The sequence below is a fragment of the Ostrea edulis genome, chromosome 1 (genome assembly GCF_947568905.1).
Source record: "Ostrea edulis chromosome 1, xbOstEdul1.1, whole genome shotgun sequence".
Taxonomy (NCBI): Eukaryota; Metazoa; Mollusca; class Bivalvia; order Ostreida; family Ostreidae; genus Ostrea; species Ostrea edulis.
In genome coordinates, this window is record NC_079164.1 from 7,536,491 (window position 1) to 7,557,839 (window position 21,349).

At 36.1% G+C, this 21,349-nt stretch overlaps 1 protein-coding gene across 3 annotated transcripts; it reads right to left on the bottom strand.

Moving 5' to 3' along the window:
* Positions 1 to 5,696: 5,696 nt before the first annotated feature.
* LOC125664268 (centrosomal protein of 290 kDa-like) lies at positions 5,697 to 16,605 on the bottom strand. 3 transcript variants are annotated; one of them, XM_048896955.2, is made up of 8 exons: positions 16,465 to 16,591; positions 15,499 to 15,697; positions 13,973 to 14,112; positions 11,529 to 11,630; positions 9,680 to 9,770; positions 7,902 to 8,034; positions 6,618 to 6,715; positions 5,697 to 6,222 (listed from the first exon to the last, which is right to left on the bottom strand). In XM_048896955.2, the coding sequence occupies exons 2-8, from the start codon at positions 15,499 to 15,501 to the stop codon at positions 5,989 to 5,991; spliced, it is 801 nt and encodes a 266-aa protein (XP_048752912.2). In that variant the 5' UTR covers positions 15,502 to 15,697; positions 16,465 to 16,591; the 3' UTR covers positions 5,697 to 5,988. The 3 variants fall into 3 exon arrangements, with proteins under 3 accessions (XP_048752912.2, XP_056008530.1, XP_048752913.2); XM_056152555.1 differs by lacking the exon at positions 15,499 to 15,697 and having other exon boundaries at positions 16,465 to 16,605; XM_048896956.2 differs by lacking the exon at positions 15,499 to 15,697 and having other exon boundaries at positions 6,618 to 6,712; positions 16,465 to 16,598.
* Between the last annotated feature and the right edge of the window lie 4,744 nt (positions 16,606 to 21,349).

The following is a 21,349-nucleotide window of genomic DNA, read 5'->3' on the forward strand; positions in this document are numbered from 1 at the left end:
ATGGCTCCTAATTCTTTGATTTACTGCGATTTCATCATCGCCAATGGAGTTTTATAGAAATCTAATGACATTACAAATTAGCCAACTTATCCATTCACTACACGTTTATCTACTATGTTCGATGAAAGGTCCCAGACCTCGTGTATCGGATTACAGGATTCCTCCAAAATTACTTCAACACTAGCCCCCATAAATTTAGTAAGAATATATATGGCTCCCATCAGCCACATACCTCAACCTCAACAATCATTGACTCTACACTAATTAAATGTTTCGGCGGTGTGAAACGAGATTATGATATTGAGCTAATTGATTGAATGATCGATAGATTGAATTTCGCTGGATGCAGATCCGCCACATCAGGAATCTATTTGCAATTCACAATTATCATGCAGTTTGATTATTATGAATGAGGTGTGGGTGTCGCAGGGGTGGTGGTTGTATATGGAGCGCCAAATTAACATAAACTCAATAATTGAAGATATCTTGAATTATTTGAAGATATCATCAATTCAATTATTGCTCTCTTTAATTGAATTAATGCGCGCATTAAATCAATTATTGCTCTCATCAAATGAATTAATGCGCGCTTCAATTTAATTATTGCTCTCTCATCAATGATTAATACGCGCATCAATTGAATTAATGAGAGCAATAATTGATTTAATGCGCGCATTAATTCAATTATTGTTCTCTTCAATTCAATTGATGCGCGCATTAATTCAATAATGAGAGCAATAATAGATTTGATGCGCGCATTAATTCAATTATTTCTCTCTTCGAGAGCTTCAATTTAGTAGAAATTTAGAGCTCGGTATAAAATAATTTGATGATCTCTTTAATTCATTGAAGATATGCGCGCATCAAATGAATTGATGATATCTTCAAATAATTGAAGATATCTTCAATTATTTGAGTTTTTGGTGCTCCATAGTTGTAAGATAGAAATAACCAACTCCTGGCTCAGGGTTAACAATGAATATCAAGGTGATTCATTCAATAGAGAGTCCATTTCAACCTTAAAAGTTTTTCCCTTAATTCAAATATAGTAAAATATACTTTACTCAAAGATTTACAGTTGCATTACAAATAATGTAACACTATGAATTACATGTTTTAATATAATAAAAAGGTAATATCTTTTAATTACCTATCTATGGGACAAGGCCCAATGCATGCAAACATCAAAATGCTGCCTGGATACTTCTAATTGTCAGTCTGGATTTGAAGGTCTAATAATGTCTTTGTCAAATTCAAAACGCCAAATCAGAACAAATAATAAAAAAAACTGCAAAAACTCTCAAGATTCTAACTGAATAAACCTCAGTTCTACAGCCAATGAATAGCAAGACCTGTGAAACCTTTTCACTCACCTATTGCACTAAGTAAATAAAGGGGTGGATCTTGGAATTTGACTTAAATCATAAAATGTGCTTTTAATCCATATGCACTATTCATGTTTATAAAATACGGTATCATATAATATATACAAGTTATAACACACTGCTATAGCTACATGAGCACATCCCCTAAATTTTTCTTGCGTTGGTATGAACCACACGGTGTACAATGTAGAATTTTGTCTCTCTGGAGGATGTGCCCGTAATTTAAAAGCTTTTGCGTTATAGGTTGTATTTGTTGATAAAAACAAGGGATATGTACCCGGTTTTGTGCTTTTATTTACACTGATAACAGAGGTGGCTCGATCGTAGTTATCAAGTACCACTTGTACTGTTTTTATTGATTTAATTATCACTATAGCCCCCCTTTAGAGGATTTGTTTTGAAATTTTAAGAATTTCTTCAATTCAATTATTTATTCACTCAAATTATTCATACAATGGTACACGAGTTAAACAACATTGCCAAGGGCACAAGTATATAACTAATACATACACATGTATGTGCATTAGCACAAAATAAAGGTGGAGGACATAATGCATATAATTTAATATATATACATCTAAGGAAGGACAGCAGACTAACTCATGGATATACATATTTTTTGTCATTACTCTCTACATTTCAGTGTATTTGGTACATGACAATATCTAGGAACCCAAAATTCATTCCGTAGAGTGGATAGTAATTTACATTCTAAGATAAAAGTGGTATATTCGTCGGCTATTTACTAGTAAATATGGCAAATAGTTTCACCTTTTATAAATCCCTTGTAAACTGAAGGATTGTGGAAGGATTGTGTGCACCTTTTCGGTCCAATTTGTAGGTTTGATGTACGTTTTCAAATCTAGAATGAGAGTTGCCTCAAATCACTTTCCTTTATACACCGTATTGCCCAAGAAATGTATTTTATTCACAGATATTTCACATGTGAATTTAAGCAGTTGATGAGCAGAATTTGCTATAGCGAATAAATCATGGTTAGGTTTCTTTTTCTTCACCATGAAAGATAATAAAATAAAGTTATCGTCATGATAACACACGTCCGTCCGTCTGTAGATTCAATGGTTTCCAGGCTCTAAAGCGTTATCCTTTCCACCTACAGTCACCGTGTCATACATATGGACTACCCATGGGATGAAGATGTTCCCTATCGATTTTGGGGTCAAAATGTCAAGCGCACTGGACACCGAAGTAGCAGTATGGTTTCCGGGCTCTAAAGCGTTATCCTTTCCACCGACAATCACCATATCCATCTGGACTACCCATGGGACGAAAATGTTCCCTATCGATTTTGGGGTCAAAAGGGTCAAGCGCACTCCTAGAGAAGAGACTACCCAAGGTTTTGCAATGCCCTTTCTTTTCTACACTCAGGAAATAGGTAATTTATACCTATTAACAACACCCTTTTGGAGATTGGGGTAAGCGGGGGGTATTCTTAGTGAGCATTGCTCACAGTACCTCTCACTACGGATGACTCCATTTATCTCATGTGTGACGATACATCTACCATGTATGACCTTGTTGAATGCGAGCTATATACATGTATGACAGGTCTCTACACTGGAAAGGGGCCGAGTGCTCTTGTGCCAGTTGTGGTTGCTCTCGGACAAGGTGTCAGAAAAACTGAGCGTAAACCTGTGAAATCAATAACAAATATAACCATCTTTCACACAGAGCAAACCTTCTTCTCTTCCCAGTTTCCCCATTCGCGACTTCTTTTTAAATATGTTCCTTTCTGTAAAAGCGAGCATTTAACTCGTTCGAAGGAATTGGTAAGATCTGATAATACCATTTCAAGAACACCTAGTCAACTGCGCAACATGAAAGCAATCGTGAATGACGCTGAAGTCCACACCGCACTGACTGGAGGAGGTAATCACAAGACAAAGGTAATCCGAGTGGTGTGGATCAGTTTTCTTGTACACGGGTTTCTGCCTTCCATCAATATATATACCTCTTTGCCTTATGGGAGCAAGACTTCCATTTCACAGCCTCTCAAGAATTAACAGCCTCTGTAGAAACAAACATCAAGAATTAACAGCCTCTGTAGAAACAAACATCAAGAATTAACAGCCTCTGTAGAAACAAACATCAAGAATTAACAGCCTCTGTAGAAACAAACATCAAGAATTAACAGCCTCTGTAGAAACAAACATCAAGAATTAACAGCCTCTGTAGAAACAAACATCAAGAATTAACAGCCTCTGTAGAAACAAACATGGTCCACCTTACATGTATGGTGTATTTACCAGTCTTCTTTACCAAATCATTCAAAATATTTTTGTGCTTTAATGGACACAACTTTTCCTGTTTATATAATAGTCCTGGCAACCGCCAGTCCAAACGCTCCAATGCTGGACGCAATTAGAGGACCATTCCTAATGGTGAAAGACCAACATGTGTGTGCATGTACAAATGTATATTGCATGCTAATATTCTATAACATACAATGGCGGATCATGACATTTCTAAACGGGGGAGTGCAGTAAGTGTCTGGGGCTAGAGTAATGAACGGCTGGTTTCTGGAGGCTCTCTTGAGGCCACAAATTGATCCAGGGTTAAGCACTGGTGGAGGCCCAAGGAACAAAACCCCATGAAAATGCAGAGATCTCAAGATAAGACGCACGTAACTTAGTGTTTTTGGATGCATTCCTATAGGAAATGGATCATGCTTGATTTTGGGGGGGGGTGCGCCCGGCGCTGAATCCGCAGCTGATATACAGCAATAAACTACATGTATTTCTTAAATATGGGATGTTCCTCAATATTCAAACAATAACATCTCCACGGTCTTATCAGTCTAAGACTTAAATTTACAATATTGATATAATATATAAATAAATCTCTGCATTATTTTACAGGCGGCCTCATATTATTATATAGGGAAGATATTTATGTTTATCTATAACGTGTGTGCAGCCGTGTGTATATTCCGATAGGATGGCAAACAGTTCTTTCTGGGTGGGGCGACACAGTTGGGGGTGGTTCTGTGGTGGCCTGTATACTGGTGGGGCGACACAGCTGGGGGCGGTTCTGGGTTCCGTGGCGGCCTGTATACTGGTGGGGCGACACAGCTGGGGGCGGTTCTGGGTTCCGTGGTGGCCTGTATACTGGTCCATGGTGTTGCTGTCTTTCAAGATGCCTCACAGTGTTATTACTTCTCTTGTAGACCCGGGCCATTAGTGCCCCCCCCCCCCCCATGTTATTGCTTTTCTTGTAGACCCGGGCCATTAGTGCCCCACAGTGTTATTGCTTCTCTTGTAGACCCGGGCCATTAGTGCCCCACAGTGTTATTGCTTCTCTTGTAGACCCGGGCCATTAGTGCCCCACAGTGTTATTACTTCTTTTGTAGACCCGGGCCATTAGTGCCCCCCCCCCCCCCCATGTTATTGCTTCTCTTGTAGACCCGGGCCATTAGTGCCCCACAGTGTTATTGCTTCTCTTGTAGACCCGGGCCATTAGTAAACCCCCCCCCCCCCCCCCCCATGTTATTGCTTTTCTTGTAGACCCGGGCCATTAGTGCCCCCCCCCCCCATGTTATTGCTTCTCTTGTAGACCCGGGCCATTAGTGCCCCACAGTGTTATTGCTTCTCTTGTAGACCCGGGCCATTAGTGCCCCACAGTGTTATTACTTCTTTTGTAGACCCGGGCCATTAGTGCCCCCCCCCCCCCCCCCCCCCCCCATGTTATTGCTTCTCTTGTAGACCCGGGCCATTAGTGCCCCACAGTGTTATTGCTTCTCTTGTAGACCCGGGCCATTAGTAACCCCCCCCGTAACCCCCCCCCCCCCAGTGTTATTGCTTCTCTTGTAGACTCAGGCCATTAGAGAGCGACATGTTGGTGTTCACTCAGAATAGTGGTTCTATTGTGTTAGTGATTTATCTCTACTAATTTACCTACATACATGTACCATAATAAAAGACTACGATTTGTATTGAATGTACTGAAAAAAGATAACATTTTTCACATGTTTAGATTACAAAGTGCATGTCAGCATGCTTATATTTTCTGTACATCTTCATCCTTTTTACTTATATCAAGTAAAATGGTGTCTATTCTTGAAATGATTAAACAACTGCAGTCCTATTCTACCTATGATGTTAAAATTGTACATATCTTCTACGTCACACATAAAATGACAGACTGTCTCCACACCTTAATCAAATGTGTCACATTCTCTACTATAGGTTACAGTTCTGACTCCACAGCCATCAACGGACAATAAACGTAAGTCATTTTGTGAATAAATCTAATCCAGGTAACATTCATATTTATAAATCAATATAACTCATGTTGAGATTAGATTTTAAACATGATTTAATACATCAATAAAGTATTTGAGTGTGGTTTTAACAAGTCGAGGATATTTGTACATATATAATATCTATTTGATGACTTAAGTTATTCTCAGTTTATGTTCCTGAAAATACTTCTGGTACCATTGAATACTATGATGACCCTATTTCTCAAGGCATAGAAACAGCTCAAATGTTAAACCATATCTGGTACCATTAAATACCGAGGACCCTATATCTCAGGTGTAGAAACAGTTCTGATGTTAAGCCATATCTGGTACCATTAAATACTATGAAGGTCCTTTTACACAGAAATCATTGTTTATTTCTCCATTGGGCCCTTTCACACCCCTCTTGGGATATGGGTACAGTTCTCCAGACGGCCCTTTTATACACCTCTCCGGATGTGGGTAAGGCACTCCGAATTGAATACACACTTTTCTGAGAGTCTTTTCATATTCCTTGTTTAGTTTTGTCGCCTGTCTCAGTCCAAACTTCAGATCCTCAATTTCTTCAAAGAATCCCTAAACAGTAAACAGAATTTCAGTGTCCGTTATTAGTATTAGATTATCAACACAGACATCTGAAATAGCTTTATGAACACTAACTCACTTCTAAAACACACCAACTTAAAACCGTGTTTTTCATAAAACCATTCTATCTGCCTTTTTAGATAAAGATCAATTTGGTATTTTCCTTGAATAAGAAATTGTGGATGATAAAAAAATAATGTGGTAAAATATATTTTATCAGCATTAGTAGAAATGAAATACTTGCAATTAAAATTTCCCTGTAGTAAAATGTGATATTAAAATAGTAATTCCTTTTAGTTCTCCGTTCAATATGATTTAATGTGAAGATAATGTCACCCTTTACCTCTCTCTATAGTATAATGTGATAAAAATAATACCATACTTACAAAATCTAACCCTTTCAGCTCTGCCCTTAGTTTTTCATTTTCTTTTTTTATTCTGTCACATTCCTTTGCAACTTTCTCATACTTGTCTCTCATGCCTACTAAGAAAGATTGTAAAATACATGTACTGTCATATATATTAGTAGAATTTACTTGTAGCCTACAAAGAAAGATTGTAAAATTCTATCATAGATATCAGTATAATTTACTTCAGAAAGATTGTAAATCCTGTCATTCATGCAAGGGTATCCCCCCATTCAATCTCTAAATCTTTAAAATGAACTTGTGCTTTTGTTTTTCTGGTTGATATGTTATCAATACACTACACACTGTATCACAAAAGACACTACACACTGTATCACAAAAGAGTATACCAACTAAAGTTTCTTATATCTCTATAATTAGTTGGTTGTATATTGTTTAATGTCCTGCTCAAGAATTTTTCACCGATAAGAAGATATCATCATTGCTGGTGAAGGGCTGCAAAATTTAGGCCTTTGCTCGGCACTTACGGGCTTTGAGCAGGGCGGGATTTTTATCCTGCTACACCTGCTGTGACAAGGGGCCTTGTTTTTGTGGTCCCATCCAAAGGACCACCTCATTTAGTCACCTCTTACAACAAGTAAGATGTCGCTATATGAGTGAAAACTTCTTGAATGAGACAAAAAATAAGATACATACATGTACAAAACAAAAAACTACTTCCACATTTACTTTATCTTTTATTAATTCAGTAATAAAATTACTATCTTACATGCATCATTACAATCAATTTTGATTTGTTATAAGTGTTATTTGTTATATCCAATGAGTTCATAATGTTTTAAAACTACAAGGAATGAGAATCAATTTCCTGTAAGCATGAATTCATTATAAGTGTGTTCACTGTAACCGTGATTTACTGTAAGCGTGTATTCATTATAAGTGTGTTCACCATAACCATGTTTTATTGTAAGTGTGAAATCATTATAAGTGTTTCACCATAACCGTGTTTTATTGTAAGTGTGAAATCATTATAAGTGTGTTCACCATAACCGTGTTTTACTGTAAGTGTGAATTCATTATAAGTGTGTTCACTGTAACCGTGTTTTACTGTAAGTGTGAATTCATTATAAGTGTGTTCACCATAACCGTGTTTTACTGTATCTTGCAGCCTGTTTTGAATTACAAACACATATACTGTACTGTATACTGTTGACATTATCTACATGCAGCTCTACCATATCTTTGAACAACTTCATATCTTCTACACAGAGGTTCTGGACATCCCACAGGAAGTGATCATACCTGTTTTCCCCTTCTCTGTTGAATACTGTTCTACTGTCTTTTTCATTGGTTGCTGGTTCATTACTTGGCGTTCTACCGACATTCTCGTATTTTTCTCTTCTTTTAATTGTTGTTCTAATTCTGATATTCTGATCTGAACCAAAAGTAATCACAATGACAAATGTAAAAAATCGGTAATTCAATTGAATAAGAATCTTCGAGAAAATATCATATAATATGTGTTTTTAAAAAAGAAATGTTTATTTTTTGGTTGAAATAAAATTAACATAATCAAACCTTTACAACAGACCATGTTCTTAATAACATGAAAGGATTTTCTATCAATCTCACTGGACCTTGTATCTCTTAATCTTTTGACATACTGTAAAGGGGGAATATTCACCTGGGTTTCATTTCAATGTGTTTGCAAAAAGATCATAAAAACAAAACCATAGCAAAGTATTTGGGGGATATGATGGGGGATTGTCAATTACAGACACCGAGACAGGCAGTTGAAACAAGTCAGGTCACTCAATGTTTAATGTTCTTAATTTACAGATGCTGATACAGACATTTATAACATCTCATCCCTCAAAGTCTAATAACCTTAATTACAGAAATTAACATGTACAGTTCTAACAGAACACAACCCTCGCTGTATAATGTCTCTACTTACAGACACTAACACAGACAGTTCTAACAGAACACGGTCCTCGCTGTATAATGTCTCTACTTACAGACACTATCACAGACAGTTCTAACAGAACACGGTCATCGCTGTATAATGTCTCTACTTACAGACACTAACACAGACAGTTCTAACAGAACACGACCCTCGCTGTATAATGTCTCTACTTACAGACACTAACACAGACAGTTCTAACAGAACACGGCCCTCGCTGTATAATGTCTCTACTTACAGACACTAACACAGACAGTTCTAACAGAACACGGTCCTCGCTGTATAATGTCTTTAGTTACAGACACTAACACAGACAGTTCTAACAGAACACGGCCCTCGCTGTATAATGTCTTTACTTACAGACACTAACACAGACAGTTCTAACAGAACACGACCCTCGCTGTATAATGTCTTTACTTACAGACACTAACACAGACAGTTCTAACAGAAAAAGGTCCTCGCTGTATAATGTCTCTACTTACAGACACTAACACAGACAGTTCTAACAGAACACGGCTCTCGCCGTATAATGTCTCTAATTACAGACACTAACACAGACAGTTCTAACAGAACACGGCCCTTGCTGTATAATGTCTCTACTTACAGACACTAACACAGACAGTTCTAACAGAACACGGCCCTCGCTGTATAATGTCTTTAGTTACAGACAATCAGACACTAACATACATAATTGTACATGTAACAGGGTCTCTCTTATCATCTACACAAATGTAAGAGAGACTGTGTATGCCTCTGCTGGGAATCGAACCCAGGACTTCTGACACAAAAGTCCAGTGTTCTATCGATGAAGCTCTAGGGTTAAACCCACTATACTACCACATTGTCCCCCTCCAGAGAGAGGGATGTCCATACTCTTCCGGAGTGCCAGTGCCTGGGAAGAAGTTCTGGGGGCAATCACTCTCATCCATCAGAGATTACCTGGGTTCTAACGTGGGCATAAACTGTAACAGAGACTGGTTTATGCCTCTGCTGAGAATTGAACCTGGGACCTCTGACACAACAATCCAGTGCACTAATGATCGAGCTGTAGGGTAAACACTCCAGTCAGAGTTAGAAGAATCGCCGTGTATCTAACATTACCCCACACATTACTCACATTTAAATCTGTAATGGTCTCTACATGCATCATGTTCATCTTTACTTCCTTTTCATACCGTCTCATCATTTGATTATGGAGAGACAAAAGCCTAGAAAAAAAGAAGAAATTAAACATTGAAATTACAAGTCAAGACAAAACAATTCAAATGATGATCATGAGGTTAACTGATTGATTTTTATACGCCCGTCGAAGACGGGACGTATTATGGTATGGTGTCGTCCGTCTGTCTGTCCGTCTGTCTGTCCGAACTTTGTGGGCAGGATACAGACTGAACCATAAGCCCTAGGACTTTACAACTTGGTACATTTGATCACCATGATGAGAGGAAGATGCCTATTGTTTTTCAAGGTCAGAGGTCAAAGGTCAAGGTTGTAGTATCACTTATTACTAAAACCTTGTGGGCAGGATACAAACCGAACCGTAAGCTCCAGGATATTATAACTTGGTATATTTGATCATCATGATGAGAGGAAGGTGCCTATTGTTTTTCAAGGTCAGAGGTCAAAGGTCAAGGTCGTAGTATCACTTATTAGGAAAACCTTGTGGACAGGATACAAACCGAACCGTAAGCTCCAGGATATTATAACTTGGTATATTTGATCACCATGATGAGAGGAAGATGCCTATTGTTTTTCAAGGTCAAAGGTCAAGGTCGTAGTATCACTTATTAGGAAAACCTTGTGGGCAGGATACAAACCGAACCGTAAGCTCCAGGATATTATAACTTGGTATATTTGATCATCATGATGAGAGGAAGGTGCCTATTGTTTTTCAAGGTCAAAGATCAAGGTCGTAGTATCACTTATTAGGAAAACCTTGTGGGCAGGATACAAACCGAACCGTTAGCATATTTATGAAGTAGAGCATTCTAAGGCTATCCCTCTTTATATATTGATATCCATTTCTACAAGCATAATAATGAATTAGCTCACAGAGGACAGTGCTAACTTCACTAAAATATGAATCCCACTAAAATATGTTTTCCTTGAGCAAAATCTACGGGCGTATTATGCCACGTTGGCGTTGCTCTTGTTATATAATGTAGGTAACTTGCTATAAAATTAAACTGCAACTCAATTTCATGATCCTGAGGCCTGAATTTCTCATAACTTACAAATCCAGTCATTGAAACATATTTTCATTACATAGAGAAGATTTAATATTCTTTGTTTTCAGGACATGTAAAATTCAGTGTATCAAATACAAAACCTGTACATTTCCACAGTTAGATGATTATATAGACATATCCACACTTCACTGCTAGTTATCAGCAGAATCTTTAGCGAGGATTTAATTCTGACATTACACTAATACAGTACATCCTTCTCCGCCATTTTGCGGTGACAAAATTAAGGGAGAGAAATCAAATTACTGGTTGATAGGTGTAGAACCACATACTACAAAGACTTTCTTATCTTAATTATGAAAAGATAAAAATGTTTTAAATTTGGGAAAAAGTCAGGCAACTCGTTGTGTAGTGCCTATAAATACCCACTCCATGAAATGTTTTAAAATAGGAAGAAATTCAGGCAACTGATAGTGCCTATAAATACCCACTCCATGAAATGTTTTAAAATAGGAAGAAATTCAGGAAACTTGCCGTGCAGTGCCTATAAATACCCACTCCATGAAATGTTTTAAAATAGGAAGAAATTCAGGCAACTGACAGTGTCTAAAAATACCCACTCCATGAAAAGTTTTAAAATAGGAAGAAATTCAGGAAAATCGCCGTGCAGTGCCTATAAATACCAACTTCACTCCATGAAATGTTTTAAAATAGGAAGAAATTCAGGCAACTGACAGTGCCTATAAATACCCACTCCATGAAATGTTTTGATGGTCATACTTGTTTGTTTGATCCACGTCAGCTTTAAATGAGGGTTCCTCCTTCTTCTTCACCGCCATGACGGGCTGCCATAACCTGGTTCCCTCTGTCTGTGTGGAGGACCTATGATAATCAAAAGTATCAAATGGTATGTTTCTACTACAGGCTAGACCACACATTCAGACTGTGATAATCAAAAGTATCAAATAGTCTGTTTCTACTACATTGTACAGGCTAGACTACACATTCAGACTGTGATAATCAAAAGTATCAAATAGTCTGTTTCTACTACAGGCTAGACCACACATTCAGACTGTGTGGTGTTTCTTTGTTCCTTATGATGTTAAGTATCACACTAAATGCACCCAAACCCAGTATTGCAAGACCTGTAAATGTTATATCTGATAATATAAATATTTAGCTTTGTTTGCAATCTAATTAAAATCAGACTTCTTAGATCCGCGCCATATACTCTGCATAAGAAGATCTGACATAACCCCACTAGGGTTCATGTGTCTGAACTTTATGTCAGCCAATCAGCGCGTCGCCTTTGAAATTGTCGGTGTTCACAATTCTAGGAAAATGGTTGAGATTGTTTGGTTTGAGAGAAACACATCGCAGCTAAATGTGACGTCACAATGCACCATTTACGTCGGCTGACGGTATATTCCTTGTGCTAAATCAGTAAACTATCTTGAAAACTATTCAAATCATATCCATCCCTATTCATACATAAATCGCAATTCACAATTAATTAAATTTGGGTATATTTTATGTTTGTTGTTTGTATGAATGGAATAGATTAGGCATTATTGCGAAAGTTTAAAATTCCTTATGTGAGAATATATAATTTTATGGTGTGGAATAAACTTCATGGGAGAAAGATTACTGCAACTTGTTTACAAATTGCCCGGAACCGCCAAATAGCCATCATTGTCTATATGGCGTAATCTGACTTGCTGAAAGTTCTCGACATGAATATTCCAAGCGGATGTGACCCCTATGGGGTTATGCCAGGTCCTATTGTAGCGATTGTGAGCTTATCTTAATTGGATCTGATTTTAATTAGATTGGCTTTGTTCACATTCAGAAAGTTATACATGTATTGAAAATTACTAAACATATTATCTATATAAATCAACACACATACTGTATATACTCGCCTATAAGTAAGATTTTTGGGAGTTAAAAATTTTGGTTGAGAACTCTTTGTCTGACTTATAGGAGTGTCCTAAGAAGATTAGTATTTTTCTGGATGACGTAATGTATAGCCTAGTATTTTTTAAACAACAAAAACAAGGATGAAACAAATAAATAGTAACTGTTTAATTTGTTGAGAATAACAAGATGTACTGTGAGCAATGCTCACTAAGAATACCCCCCGCTTACCCCAATCTCCCAAAGGGTGTTGTTAATAGGTACAAATTACCTCTTTCCTGAGTGTAAAAATATATGGTATGCATTTGTAGAAGAAAATGGAAGATATAGTCCGAACACAAATCCATGGCATAAACCTATAATTTTGACCTTGAGATCAAAGGTCTAGGTCATAAAGAGGTCATGAATGTACATGACACATCGTCTCATGGTGATACACTCATGTGTCAAATATGGTATGCCTATGTCAAAGAACAAAGAAGTTATGGCCTGGACACGAATCCATTGTAAAAAAAACCCTTTAATTTTGACCTTGAGGTCAAGGATCAAAGTCATATAGAGGTCATGAAGGTACTTGACACATCGTCTCATGGTGATACAGTCATGTGTCAAATATGGTATGCCTATGTCAAAGAACAAAGAAGTTATGGCCCGGACACGAATCTGCACAGACAGACAGACGGACAGACGGACGGACGAACAGACGGACAGACGGACAGAGTGATTCCTATATACCCCCCAGAACTTCGTTCGGGGGGTATAAAAAGTGAAATATCGATGTCATATCCCAAAACATTATTGGAACACAGATAAATACATGTACATAAGAGTATTGATATGAAATTGATTTAATTGTTGGGAAAAAATATCAAATATCGGCACATTTCTCAAAATATTTGATGAAACACAGGTAAAAACATTAGAGCATTGATTTGAAATTGTCAACTGATTCTTGAAAAAAGTTAGACCGTCACTTATAAATGGGTCAATGACAATTCCCTCCAAAATAACCTAAAAACTATACGACCGAATTATAGGCGAGTATACATGTACACGGTACATTAGCCAGTCAAGGTATTTAAAATGTGAAATGATTACTGTAATTTTCTTGATGTCAATTCAATCATGGGAGCATAGAATTGCGAGTTTTACTGGCATATTACTCTGAATGACTCTCTAAATCATTGATTTATTTAAATAAAAATGAAACTTCATATTTTGTGAAAGAGGCTTCTTACAATTTAATGCAAATATAAAGTAATTGTGGATTTTAATGAATCTACATTGTATCTACACAGACTGCTTACTCTCTTGTTGTGACATAGTTCTTCAACAATTCCTCTCGCTGTTGTTTCTGCTTCAGGTTAGAGAGCTCCAACTGAATGTCGTCCCTCTGAACTTTCAACTTCCAGCATTTCTTTTTCAGTTTTTCATTTTCTGCTGTTAACTAATTGTGTGACAAAAAAATAAACAAAATTTCAAGACAACAATTAATTCACATTTATTTTCTTTTTCTGTAATACCAACTTTTCATAAAGCTCTATAATAATTATATGAAGGCACTTCATGAACTATGCCAGCACTAATTTACAGATTATTGAAATTGAACACATGTAGCATGTATTTCACCGGTTGATATTTACATTCAACTGTTAAAATACATGCTACATGTGTTCAACTTCAATAATCCGTAAATTACCATGTGCAGATGAAGCAAATTTGTATAAAAAAATTTCATTTAATTTCAAGATTCCATCACCTAATATTCTTGATTTAGTCATATATTATCATTCCCTGTGATTTAGTCATATATTATCATTCCCTGTGATTTAGTCATATTATCATTCCCTGTGATTTAGTCATATATTATCATTCCCTGTGATTTAGTCATATTATCATTCCCTGTGATTTAGTCATATTATCATTCCCTGTGATTTAGTCCTAATATATTATCATTCCTTGCACTGATAAATTTAATTTAAATTAAAGATTGAATTATTTTTATCATTGTGTTGCAAAGATTACAGTACATGTAACAGGGACTAATTCTGAAAGAATAGAAATTGATATTGTGAGGGCATGTTGCATCTTTTCTGTATTGATTTAACTCCAAATTGATAACAGTATTCTCTTTAATTTACATTGTTCAAACATACAGTCTAATTCAAATTAGAATCTATGATCTGCTCATCTACTATCGCTACACTATAGCGATAGTAGATGAGCGGATCATAGGATCTAATTTTAATTAGATTGTTCAAACATATCAATTCAAATTAATACTACTGTTTGGGTATATTGCATCTCTTTCCAATATCATCGCTGAATGATGTCTCATTCCAAAATGACCTCATAGCACGTGGCTTCAACCACAGGAACCTGAAAAGTGGAGCCTGTATAGATCTCATGTATTGTAAATACCCCCATCCAATAAAAAAATTAATGGAACCAATATTTATCCAAAATATATTATTTCTCCACCGATCACCTTCATAAGTCATTTTAAAAAGTCAGTTTCTACTTTCTGTAAGCTTTCGAGATAACCACTTGTGAAGATTGGTAGATATTTGGGATAAATCATTGATTCTATCTTTATTTTTTCATCAATTTGGTATGGAGGAGAGAGAGGGTATGTACGTAAAATCCACACTTCCATAGATAGAATGTTCTATTGTTAAAGTGATAATGTCCTACGGACCTGGTAGTAAGGGCCTGTACCGAGACACAGATTATTCTAATAAATTAACATTTCAGGTGCCTGTGGCTTCAACAGGTTGGGAGCACTTCCCCTGTAGTGAGATCTTCTTTAGCGAGAAAGTAAACATTAAATTACCATTACAGAAGTTTTGGTGTCTTTACTGAAAATAATGGTAAATGGTAAATGGCGTTGGTGGCCGAGTGGTTAGGCCGTCAGACTCGACCGAAAGGTCGTGGGTTCGAGTCCTGGCCACGGCAGGGCTGACGTTGTGTCCTTGGGATAGGCACTTTACATGAATTTCCTCACTCCACCCAAGTGTAAAAGGGGTACCTGGCTATAGACAGTGAAAGATATTGTTAGAATGTTAGTGCTCTAGCACTTGTAACGGCAGCTTGCACTATATCCTTCCTAGGAGGCTGAGAAAGTTCTAGATTGATATAAGGTCTACCGGGGTAATAATGTACATTGATTATTGTAAAGCACTTTGAGCAGCATACGCTGGAAAGGGCGTTATATAAAACCAAGCATAATTATTATTATTATCCCGTGCAATGATGAAGAAGTGCGACACACACTCAACATGACGCGAATTATCTCTATAAAATTGACAACATAGTCAAGAAATTGCATATCAAAGTTGCTGCATATAAGAGGGAAGCAGTCTGAAATCCAATACACATCGTGAGTGTTTTTGTTTTGATTAATACATTTGCAGAAGTATCAGACATTCTAGCACTTTTTCTTCTTTTCACGTGCAACACCAAGAGATGTATTCCACAGGTGTTTTTCGCAGTTGTAGGGATATATTTACTCTCGTTAGAGAGGGATAGTCGCGTTTTCGCGAGAATATCTCGCTACATAGGGGAAGTGTTCCCAACCTGTATCTGTTTAACACAATGAGCTGTGTTGTCACACCGGTTGCGTTAAAGATTTCTTTGTCAATTTCCGAAAGTTTTATATACTTTACATACCATACTCTGATTCCAATGGCTGACTATCCATTATCATGATTAGAAAACATTCATGCTAAAATTACTGAAGGAAATTCGGGTCCATAATTTTTTTCATGTAATGTGCATTTGTATGTTAACGCATAAATACCTGTATGCAAGTGTGAATATCTGGAAAAGACATTTTTTCTATCAATACATTCTGCAATGCTTAGTTGCCGTTGGTCAAGTTCACTTGAATTTTTATTTTTTTTCCTTTCTTACATCGCAACTGTAAACTTCCGGTATGTCTAAAAATAAATCCCAACGGTGCTGAATCCCGGAAACTACAAGTTTCTTTCCAAATTAATTAGAGAAATTGACATTTTTTCCAAAACAAATAATGCATTTAGTTTTGTAAATGATTAATAATATTATAATTATAATTGCATTTAGAATTTTAAAAAAATCATTTAGACATGGAAAAGGCCAAAAAAGTAAAGGAATTATATAATGATCGATTGATTGAATATTGTTTAACATCCCACTCGAGAATATTTCACTCATAAGGAGATGTCACCACTGCTGGTGAAGAGCTGCAAAATTTAAACCTATGCTCGGTACTTATTGCCATTGAGCAGGGAGGGATCTTTATCGTACTGCCACAGGTCCTTGGTGTTTGTGGTCTCATCTGAATGAACGCCCCATTATGTTGCCTCTTACGACGAGCAAGAGGGTACTGAAGACCTATTCTAACCCGGATTGAGGAAACCAAAAAGCATAATACCGGGCTTAGTTTTTTTGTTTTTTTTTTATCGAAGTCTATCAATCATGTTACTGCACTGTTCCTTGGTGCTTCTCAGTGGTTTGTGTCTCCAATTACACAATTGTTACACTCACAAATTGAACACAATTTAATAATTTCCATCAATTTATTCCATGAGTGTAGCATTGAAAGTATATTGGAAGACTGACTAAATTTTTGCTTACAATACTCTATATAGTGCAAATTTACAAAGTTCCCATGGACAGGATGTGAGCCAATTAACTTTAACATTGATAAGGTGACAAGCATAATAATTATACAGAGACAAAAGCTAGAGAGTTTCAGATTAGAATAACAAAATGGGGAGTGAGCTGTCAGAGTCAATTATGTGCAGGTGATTTAATCTATCATTGCTCAACATTCTGGAATTTGATTGAACTTTAGCTATAATAGATATTAATGAAATTTTACTCTTAACAACAATGGTATCATTAACAACAAATTGGTGTCCCGATACACAGAATTAATTGTTCTGAATTGAAGGCTTGGTGCATTTTTGATCTCCAGTACCCTAGAGACAGTGCATTAATTACACTAATTCGACACTCTTAATTTAAATTGAATCATATTTTTAGTAATGCGTCATCAATTTAATGGTATTTTGATGAAGCTGAGCCCATTCTGCTACACTGAAAAATCAATCACTTGAAATCATGCATTGAACTCACTCCATGATGTCACAGTTGCAAACTATAGTACTATAAATAAACCATGCAGGTAAAATAACACTTCTAATATTCTGTCATTTGGAGTGCATAACTTCAAAAGTGATGCAATTCTTGAATTCTATTATAAACAAGAGGCCCATGGCCATATTGCTCACCTGGGTACCAAAAGATCTGGCACAAACAAAATCCTTGCTAGTCTAGGCTTCATATCATGGACAAATCTGAACTAGTCATAACATAATAATAATAATAATAATAATAATGATTGGTTTTATATAGCGCCTTATCCAGCGTATGCTGCTCAAAGCGCTTTACAATAATCAATGTTCATTATTACCCCGGCAGACCTTATATCAATCTAAAACTTTCTCAGCCTCCTAGGAAGCATACAGTGCAAGCTGCCATTGCAAGCGCTAGAGCACTAACATTATAGCAATATCTTTCACTGTCTATAACCAGGTACCCCTTTTACACTTGGGTGGAGTGAAGATGAAGATACTTGTCTAGGAATCATGTCATGGACAACATACTTCATATATATCTAACAATCAGGACACATGTGATTCTAAAGGAAAAGATTATCAAAGATTGTAACTACGTGTAACCATAATTGAACTTTTACCCCCTCTCATGGCCCTGGGGGTCATGATATGACAAATTCTAGATCTGAAACTACACTATACAAAAATGCTTGCAAATACATTTGACAATTTTACCCATCTAGTTGTTGGGAGGATTTTCTGAATCAAGATTTGTCTTACACATGTACTCTGAAAGTTCTTCTTCATTGGAGTTCATAATTGACAATATCTTCGAAGTCTTTGGTAATCAGGTCTTCCAACAGTCTGTTGGAATTCCCATGGGCACGAATTGTGCTTTGTTAGCTGTCCTGTTTTAATATTCTTATGAAGTAGAGTTTATTCAAAACTTTCTACATGAGAAAAAACATTTTGTGCTGTGGGCTTCAATTCGACATTTAGATATATCAACATTATATCTATTAATAATTTATAATGATTTTCATTCATGTTAGTTCAATATATCCCAATGAACTCGAAATAAACGACACCACAGTCTTCCACATCTGCTTCATACTTAGATATTTCTATTGAAAAGAAATATTAACGGCAAACTAACAACTCAACTTTATGACAAACAGGATTTCAGCTTCAACTTCACATATTCATGTAGCAATATTACATTATCACCTACATAATTATGGTGTTTATACCTCTCAACTGATTTGATATGCAAGTCTTTAGAGTTTGTTCTGCATATGATCAGTTTTTAAATGAAGGCAGGCTACTGACAAACAAGGTGATATTACAGGGTTTAAAACAGTCTCATTTAAAGTCAGCATTACGCAAATTCTACAGCCGTTATAATGATTTAAGTTTGCCAATACAAACTATCAATGCATCAAATGTTGTCTGACACGTTTCATAATGATTGTTCGTTTTTGGCACACTGGTTTGACAATGGATGACTCTGTTTACCTGATCAAGATATAGGGCTCATGGTAGGTGTGACCAGTCGACAGGGAATATTTACTCCTCTTACACACCTGATCCCACCTTTGGTATATCCAGGGGTGTGTGTTTGCCCAACTTTCCACTTTGTATTCCTTTTAGGAATTATGAGATTGATCACTGTTCATTATATTCACCTTTCATGTATATAACCAACGTTAATTTTAAATATTTTGGCCTTACTCAAAGGACATGGAAAAATTTGAAAGCACATAAGATAAGCATGATTGTGATAAGCCATCAATTTGAACCTTTAATAGTGATTCTTTTAAGATTTTCAGGTGAGCATGTGCATTTTTCAATCACTAATGAGTAATTAACAAAGTTAAATCTGGAGTGTTTAAGTCTGCACCCAATGTTTCTGGGAAGTTAGAATATCAACAAGAGTACCACAAACTGTACTACATACACGTACGCCTGTCGAACTGTGAAATTCAACCTGGAAGCACATTATGAACTCTAAATTGATATCACATACAACACGCCTGCTAATCGATCAATTGCATAACAAGAGATTATGTATAGAAATCAAAGATCGATACCTAAATTTCACATGCATAGATGGTAAATTGGCTCAATGCAAGCAATTGTTGAGATTTTAATTAAAATGTAAGAATGTGATTCGATGAGTAATTCTATTTTCTATTGTTTTACACTCTTATAAAATGCAAGGGTGGTCGATTAGCGACGATTTTTGTTCTGAAGCGACGGTTGGTGGAGCGAAAACGCTGTCAGAAAATCGTATTTACCGACAGGAATTTGTGTTTATTTCATTTTAAACATAATTGTCAATACTTACCATTAGTTCACAATATTTGCGACCTTTGTAGCAAAATTTGGACTTTGATTTGTGTATTATTTAGCAAATATATGATTAAAATGACGTTGCCTATGCAAGTGATCCAAATGTTGTGAAGGGGAATTTAGATTATGCATGAGAGTAAGAAAAAATAAGTTTTATGCCATATGAGACTATCTAACTCTTGGCAATAACTTTTTTCTATAGTATCTCTTCGACAAGGCTAACCTCAAGCCTCGACTCCGCTTCCCTTTAAAGGCTCTCATATCTTTTTTTCTGTTCTGAAAAAAAATTAAACGCGAACAATGAAAATTCATTTCATTTTTTCGGCACGAGTATTTATGTGTTGCTATATTAAATTTCCTAAAAAGCAGGTTTCTTTTGTAGCTGTAACACTAGTACTAAGAGGGGGGGGGGGGGGTAAATCGTACTGCTAAAATTAAGAATTTTAAACTTTATAACAATCTATATTATTATAGAAAGTCTAGATTTCCTTAATTCTAAACCTTTCATGTAACAAAATTTAACAGTACAATTGTTTAGAGTTGATTTGCCCAGCCCAACATGTAGAAATCGCAAAAGGATTTTGTATTGCTTATAAAAAAAATCTACTAGTTTATAAAAAAAAAAAAAAAAAAAAAAAAAAAAGAGAGAGAAAAAAAAAAAAACCCAACAAAAAACGGTTATCATATAATCGAAGTTTTTTCACTTTTCATGTGCATCGTAATCGCTATCTTTTTTTTTCCCTTTGACATGCTAATACTACCTGGGCTGTTAATGATGATCAGAGAGGTTAAAGACTAAGATTAACTGCATACCATGCCCGAGTCTTCAGAATACACATTAAATTTCATAAGGTTCTTTACCAAAAATAAATACAGTTTGTGAAGTAAAAAGTAAATGAGTAAAGTATGTTGCTTTCATTGTACACAGTATTTGAACCGTTGGACTGAAAAAGTACACTCAATAAAAGCGGAATTACTTCAATAATTGATGAATCTTCTTTTTCTTTCAATTTTTCACAAGTTCAACTTGCATATCAATTTCTTGTACTTTGATTAAAAAAATCTTGAAGGCTAGTTCATAAAAACATCTCCCTCATAACTTTTGGATCGCTTGCATTGGCGACGTCATTTTAATCGTATATTTGCTAAATAATACACAAATCAAAGTCCAAATTTTGCTGCAAAGGTCGCAAATGTGAAAATTGACAATTATGTTTAAAATGAAATAAA